This window comes from Athene cunicularia (genome assembly GCF_003259725.1).
Source record: "Athene cunicularia isolate RWA chromosome 1 unlocalized genomic scaffold, athCun1 chr1_part2, whole genome shotgun sequence".
NCBI classification, from domain to species: Eukaryota; Metazoa; Chordata; class Aves; order Strigiformes; family Strigidae; genus Athene; species Athene cunicularia.
In genome coordinates, this window is record NW_020799092.1 from 21,445,303 (window position 1) to 21,452,117 (window position 6,815).

General features: G+C 43.2%; 1 protein-coding gene across 2 annotated transcripts; it reads left to right on the forward strand.

Moving 5' to 3' along the window:
- The first annotated feature begins 649 nt into the window (after positions 1-649).
- Positions 650-5,430, forward strand: LOC113491161 (C3a anaphylatoxin chemotactic receptor-like). 2 transcript variants are annotated; one of them, XR_003400360.1, is made up of 2 exons: positions 650-2,150; positions 2,411-2,638. XR_003400360.1 is itself a non-coding variant. In XM_026867904.1 (2 exons), the coding sequence occupies exon 2, from the start codon at positions 3,921-3,923 to the stop codon at positions 5,052-5,054; it is 1,134 nt and encodes a 377-aa protein (XP_026723705.1). In that variant the 5' UTR covers positions 650-2,150; positions 3,914-3,920; the 3' UTR covers positions 5,055-5,430. The 2 variants fall into 2 exon arrangements, 1 of the variants encoding a protein (XP_026723705.1); XM_026867904.1 differs by lacking the exon at positions 2,411-2,638 and adding an exon at positions 3,914-5,430.
- Positions 5,431-6,815: the final 1,385 nt, after the last annotated feature.

Genomic DNA, 6,815 nt, shown 5'->3' on the forward strand with positions numbered 1-6,815 from the left:
AGGGGGCATGTTGCCAGCAAGTCAAGGGAAATTATCATTCCCCTCAGCCCTGGTGAGGCCACATCTAGAGTGCTGGGTTTGGTTCTGGGCTCCCCAGTACTAGAGAGACATGGACATAGTGGAGTGAAACTTGTGGAGAGCCATGGAGGTAATTAAAGGTCTGGTACATCTGTCATGCAAAGAGAGTCTGAGGGAGCTGGGACTGTTGGGCCTGGAGAAGAGAAGGCTCAGGGGGAGTTTATCCTCTACTCAGTGTTTAATGGAGATAGAGCCAGACTCTTCTCAGTGGTGCCTGGTGACAGGACAAGAGGAAGTACGCACATACGGAAATATGGGAAGAACCATCTGAACACAATAAAACAGTTTTTTACTGTGAGGGTGGTTGAACACTGGTGCGGGTTGCCCAAAGAGTTTGTAGAGTCTCTTTCTGTGGAGATACTCAAATCTGACTGGACACAGTCCTGGGCAATCTAGCTGACCCTGCTTTGAGCAATGGGGTTGAGCTAGGCAGTGTCCAGACAGTTGTCCAACTTAAACTGTTCTGTGATGCTCTGAATTAGTCTTTCTAAGCTAACTTTGTTTATCATGAGGGGAAGAGAGAGAGTCAGAAGAGAAGAATGCCATGTGATAATTTGGGTTTACTGTCAAAGGTCTGGTCTTATCTAAGTGACCATTTTTATGAAAGCAACAAAAATGTCTTTTTTTTCCTCCTCTTACCATCTCCTTTGAGTGTCTACATCATTAGGCTTTTTTTGATGAGGTGCAAAACGCTTCACTAGTCAAACTGTTTAAAAGATTCCTTGATCTGCAAACCTATACAGAGAGGTACCACATCATCTTGTCCTTGTTCAAGGTGAGAGTAAAGACAAAGTGCTTGCTGTGTCAAGGTTGGCTTCAGGGGACATGTTTGAACTGTGAGGATCAGAGCTGGCCAACTGGTGGAGAAGGACCTTCCTGCAAAGGAGAGTTTGACTAGAGATAGTCACAAGGTGGTGAAAAGGTGGCACATCCCTTGATCAACAAGAGCCAATAGAAGTATCAACACTTCCCGTCTGGGTCTGAGGGGTCCCCCAGGAAAGGGGATAGCTGAGGATAAGATGCAGCTAGAGTAATTTTCCTGGTAGGCTGCTGACAGCCCATCCATCTTTGGGGGTACATCCCAGCCCTGGCCTGCCTTCCTGATTCTGTTTTCACTAGTTTTGTGTTGGAGGAAGCATCTGTGTGTTTCACAAAGACACACTCAGGAGAACTCTGCTCCACCCCAGTTCATTTTCCAAACCAAAACTGAAATACCAGGGCTGATTCTTGTATGTCTGGGTTTTGTCATTTCTGCTAGCAGTCTTCATTTCCCAAACTGGGAGGAGTGAGGGGGAGCCCCATTGTTGCACATTTGAAATGCCTTGCCCTAGATGTCTTTTCTTTTTATAGTCTTGCCACATGTTGTGCTATTCCAGTTAACCACTTCAAACTTTTCATCAGTTAAGTTCCGTCTTTCTTAAAAAAAAAAATACCCTGAAAGGCCAAAAATCAGATTAAAATCCCTTTGACATGACCAGTTACGGTTTGCTGAGTACAATGTTTTGGTGTACAGTGTATCTGATGAACTAAACTGTCTCAAACTGGGACAGAAGCTGATCTGGATGGGTAAAATCCCAGAAATGGGATTAGCTGTGAACATGCTGATCTGATAAAACATGGAAGTGGCTACAAGACACCTGATGGTGGCATGGCAGGGTTTGGAATTATGAATTATATCAAGCAAAGGTCAGCGCTATGCCAACAGACAAGACATCTGATTCAGTTGTCTTATGGAAGCTATCGTGAAGTATATGTCTGTGCCTATCATTGCCTGGCTTTCTATCATTCTTTGACTCAGGGCACTATTATTTTGTCATTGTTGGGACAGCTTCTTGTGGGTTTTTTTTCTGTTTATTTTGTCAACCAGTCATATCTAAAACTTCAATTATGAATCCTTCTAAGATTTCTATCAGGGTGGAAGAACATACTTAGCACACACACACAGAGGGAAAAAAAAAAAAAAAAAAAAAAAAAAAAAGCAGTTCCTAAAATGTCATGTGAGCTTCTTTTTTCAGTCACTCTAGAGACAGGACTGATAATGGTACTTTCTCCCTGAGACACCGAAATATCTGGTAGGTATAATAAACTGCAGAATTCTGCTTTCCTCTTCAACTTGCAATTTCTTATTCTTCACTCCTGAAAACCTCTCTCTCCCCTTCAGTTCCCCCTTCCATTTTCATAAGCACATAGCAGCCCTTTTAGCACTCTTGAAAACGTTGCGTGGGCAGTATCTTCTTATTGATTCATCCCTCAGTTTGCTTGGAGTAGTATTTGTATTACTATCTTTACAGCATTCCTTGACTCCCTATCCCCTTTATACCATCATCTGTAGCTATATGAGAATGCAGCAAGATTCAGCTTTTGCAGCACTCTTCTCCAGTTGTGCCTGTAAAAGTCACTTCTGCATATATCAGTAAGACCACAGGAGATGGAAGGAACTTCTTAGAATTTTAAATTAAGCCCCATCTGCCTTCCAGTGACTTCTTTCTTAGCTTTCCTTGCAGGTCACCCTCACCTAAAAGCCTCTTAGCAGATGTTACCAAAAAGTGGTAAATGACAATGTCTGTGACAACTGTTTAGCTAATTTCCTTCATGGTGAAGCGGTTCTAACCGCATTGCCCCACATTTAGACTATGTGTTAAGCAAGAAATAATTATTTCTTTTAAATAATATTTATATTTAGTCCTGCACACAGCGGTCCCTGACTGGCATTTAAGTACTGGCATAATAGAGGTTAAAATAGAATCAGTCTGGTTTGTCTTATTCATGTCTCCTCCGCTGCTTCTGCAGGCTGTATTCAGCTCTTACCTGTGCAGGTTCCTTGCATCCTGGTAATGCTTTTAGGGACCTTTCAGCAACACAACTGTATTCGTTGATTTGACAAGGGTTTAGTTAACAGGTATTTTATAAACAATTTTATTAATGCCTGAAGGATGATCAGGCTTTTTCTCAGTTCTGTATTGACTTTGCTAGAGTTCCTCTACTTTCCTTTCTAAATTTACTAAGTCCAAGAATAATTGAATGGAAAAATAAAAGTTTTTCCACTACTATTCTCATAGTTTTAAAATGTCACAGCATTCTGTGTCTCAGCTTCATTGTCTTGCTATAAGACAACTTTTCTTATATCTAAAATGGCTCAAGAACATTACTGCTATTACTCTGTATTTTACTTTTTCTTTCTACAACTAAATTTCTGCCTTTCCAAGGAACCAGCAGAGAGATCAGAACAAAAGCAGGGAGAAGGAAATGCTTACTGAGTCTTCCCTAAAAATATCTCTTAGCAAACAGAGTTGCTGACCTGTCTGGTCTATTTATAATGTCCAGAAAGTGGAGCAGGGTTATTTCATTAAGACAAGCACTGCTTTCTTAACTTAAACCTATTTCACTGGTTATGTCAGAAGGAATCACTAATTTTAAAGGGAAAAGTAACTAAAATGCTGACTGACTTACCTTTCTGCAGAAAAGTGTGTACAAAGCTGGGAGTCAATCAGGAAAGACACCTGGAGACAGTGTGGGCTTGTGAATAGAGTCTCCACTTTACAGAGTGGAGACTAAAAAAGAACCAGACTGAAATCAAAGAGGGTGGCAGAGATAGGAGAATTTAAGTGTCTACATCCCCCCTGTTTGAATAGTGGGGCTTATGTAGTTTAGCCACCATGAGTATGATGAAGGTGTTTAATAGCCAGACTAGCAAAGCCTTTGGCACAAATTTGTATAGTCCGATGCCTTTGTACACTGACAGCTCTGTACTGTCAGAGATGCTTCAGTACAGATAAAGAGAAGAATTTGGGGAGGAGGGTGTGAATTGCCTACTAATTTGTTTTCTGTTTTATAGCTACAGAATGCCTGAACTCCTGGGTAATAGCAGTTCACATGAACAGGCTGCTGCAAATTATGTATCAGAGTCCATTGTCTCCATTGCTATCTTCATCATCATTTTCATCATAGGTGTCCCAGGCAATGGACTGGTGATCTGGGTAGCTGGTCTGAAAATGAAAAGGTCTGTGAACATTGTCTGGTTCCTAAACCTTGCCGTGGCTGACTTCATGTGCTGCTTGTCCTTGCCATTTTCCATTGTTCACCTGATCCTCCATGAGCACTGGCCGTATGGTTGGTTCCTCTGCAAAGTCATTCCATCAGTTATAATCTTCACTATGTTTGCTAGCATCTTCCTACTCGTGGCCATCAGCATTGACCGGTGCCTCCTTGTGATGAAACCGGTCTGGTGTCAAAATCATCGAACAGTGAAATTTATATCACTAATATGCGGTGGCATTTGGATCCTGGCCTTCATTTTCTGCTGTCCTGTCTTCCACTACCGTGAGACTAGCACTCATGATGGCAGAACTGAATGTGGGTACAGTTTTGGAGATGATGAGGTTTATATGGATTATTACGACGAGGTTTATATGAATGCTTCTGTAAATATGTCATTGGAAGAATACTCACCTTTAGCCTACAATGGTAATTACTCTTGGGGAAATTTCTATGAAGACTCTTCTGTATCCCTTGCCTTACTGGTAATAAACGTCACTAGGGCTGTTTTTGGCTTTGTACTGCCCTTTGGCATAATGGCAGTTTGCTATGCCCTCATTGCTTTCAGAACACATGCAAATCAGTTTCACAAGCCACGCAACAGGATGCTGCGAACAATTGTGCTCGTGGTAGCTGCATTCTTCATCTGCTGGGCTCCATACCACGTAGTTGGGATTCTGCCCCTTGTGTCTACTCTTGGAATAGAACTGAAGGAGTCATTAGTCCTCTGGGATCACCTCTCTACAGCACTTGCATACGCCAACAGCTGCATCAATCCTCTGCTCTATGTTTTTGTGGGGCGGGACTTCAGGGCAAAGGCACGACAGACAGTTCAAGGAATCTTGGAAGGTGCCTTTACTGAGGAACCAACACGTTCGAGCCCTTACTCCCTTGACAGAAGCAAGACTTCGACAGAGAAGGACGTTAGCAGCACAGTGTAAACGCAGGGCTTCTGATCACCACTGTAGAGAGTGTGAGCTGGGGCCCTGTGCATCAATCACTCGCCACTTAAAAAGATTTTTTTTTGCTCTAACACATTTGACTAATCTGCAGATCTTCACACAGGGCACTGAGATGGTTCGGGTCAGAACAGCTAACCCCCTTTACATCCTACTTCAGAGAGATGGGAAGTTGCCAGTACCAGGAATAATAATCTGAGGGAAGACTGGTGAAGCAGAAGGCACAGACTACTTAAATCTTTAAAAAAGAAAGCAGGCTTGCAGGTGGGATTATGTAGTTTAACCTCTGAATTGCTAGATGAGAATGTCATTAGAGTTATTTGCATATGTCTATGTTCTATATTTCCTGTCTCTGATAAACTGCAGATGAAACTAACTTTGATGTCTCTCCTTGGAATCTGTCATTCCGTTTTTCCTCTCCTTTAACTATACTCGGGGTCTGAGGGGTTTTTTTCTGAAGATTTCCCTCGAGGTTGGTGCCAGATTTTCTTACGCAGTGCATTAGAACAGCACTTGCCCCAGTCAGCTGTGTTGAACTGACTTTCATGCCCTGGTGGATGCCAAGATATTTCATTGTCCCAGCAAATCCATCACTGTACAGTAGTAACTGGTCCAGTGCACATGTTTGTCAGCATGCACTCACTCACTGCCTCCCCACCACCCCCTCCACCACCAGAGTCCCAAATCCTCCTTTTAGGAAGTAGTCTGAGATTATCCAAATGTACCTACTGCATTTTGAGATGACACATAAGCAGAATCTGAGCAACTGTGGTCACTTATGAACCAGATTAGGTGGCTGTTGGACTATCAGCCATTTGGTAAAACCTTGGAATTGAGAAATTATAATCTCCACAGGAACAAGCCTGTGGCAGCAGTCATATCTGTCTCTCTAAGAAAGATGTGCTTCTCATTGTCTTTCTGGTGGAGGAAGATAAAAATTTTGTCCAGTCAGGCTATTATGGGGGTGTTTCCCAAGCCTGAATGTTCCCTACTCCTGAAATACAGAAGTCTATTTACTAGGTAATCTAAGGAAGTGGTTTACAATCTGCTTATGTTTGTTCTTCCTTAACAGAGTGAGGTCAACAACTGGTGTGACAAACAACCACTAAGCATTGGTATAGTTTTCACTTTGTCTTACTGGTGAGCACAGGTTGAAAGATTCACTGATCAGTGTCCTGAGAACAGCAGCTGTGAGAACTTTTGGCTCTTTCTCTTGACATCCTAAAAAGTCTCAGTTCTGAAGTACATATAGGTGTCTGTACTGGGTTTGCGTGGCAAGGTTTTGGTAGCAGCAGGGCTACAGGGGTGGCTTCTGTGAGAAGCTGCTAGAAGCTTCCCCTGCGTCTGATAGAGCCCGTGGCAGCCGGCTCAAAGATGGGCTCACTGCTGGCTGAGGCTGAGCCCATCAGCAACAGTGACAACACCTCTGGGATAACATATTTGAGAAGGGAGAAAAAAGAAAAACCAAACATGTGCAATTGCAGCAGGAGAGAGGAGTGAGAATATGTGAGGAAAACAGCCCTGCAGACACCAAGGTCAGTGAAGAAGCAGGGGGAGGAGGTGCCTCAGGTGCCAGAGCACAGATTCCCCTGCAGCCCATGAAGAAGACCATGGTGAGGCAGTTGTGCCTGCACCCGTGGACGTTAACAGTGGAGCAGGTATCAGAGAATCACAGAGTGGTTTGGGTTGGAAGGGACCTTAAAGATCATCCAGTTCCAACCCCCCTGCCACGGGCAGGGACAC

Coding starts and splice junctions, on each gene's coding strand:
- LOC113491161 (XM_026867904.1), top strand. CDS start 3,921: ATGCCTGAACTCCTGGGTAATAGCAGTTCACATGAACAGGCTGCTGCA.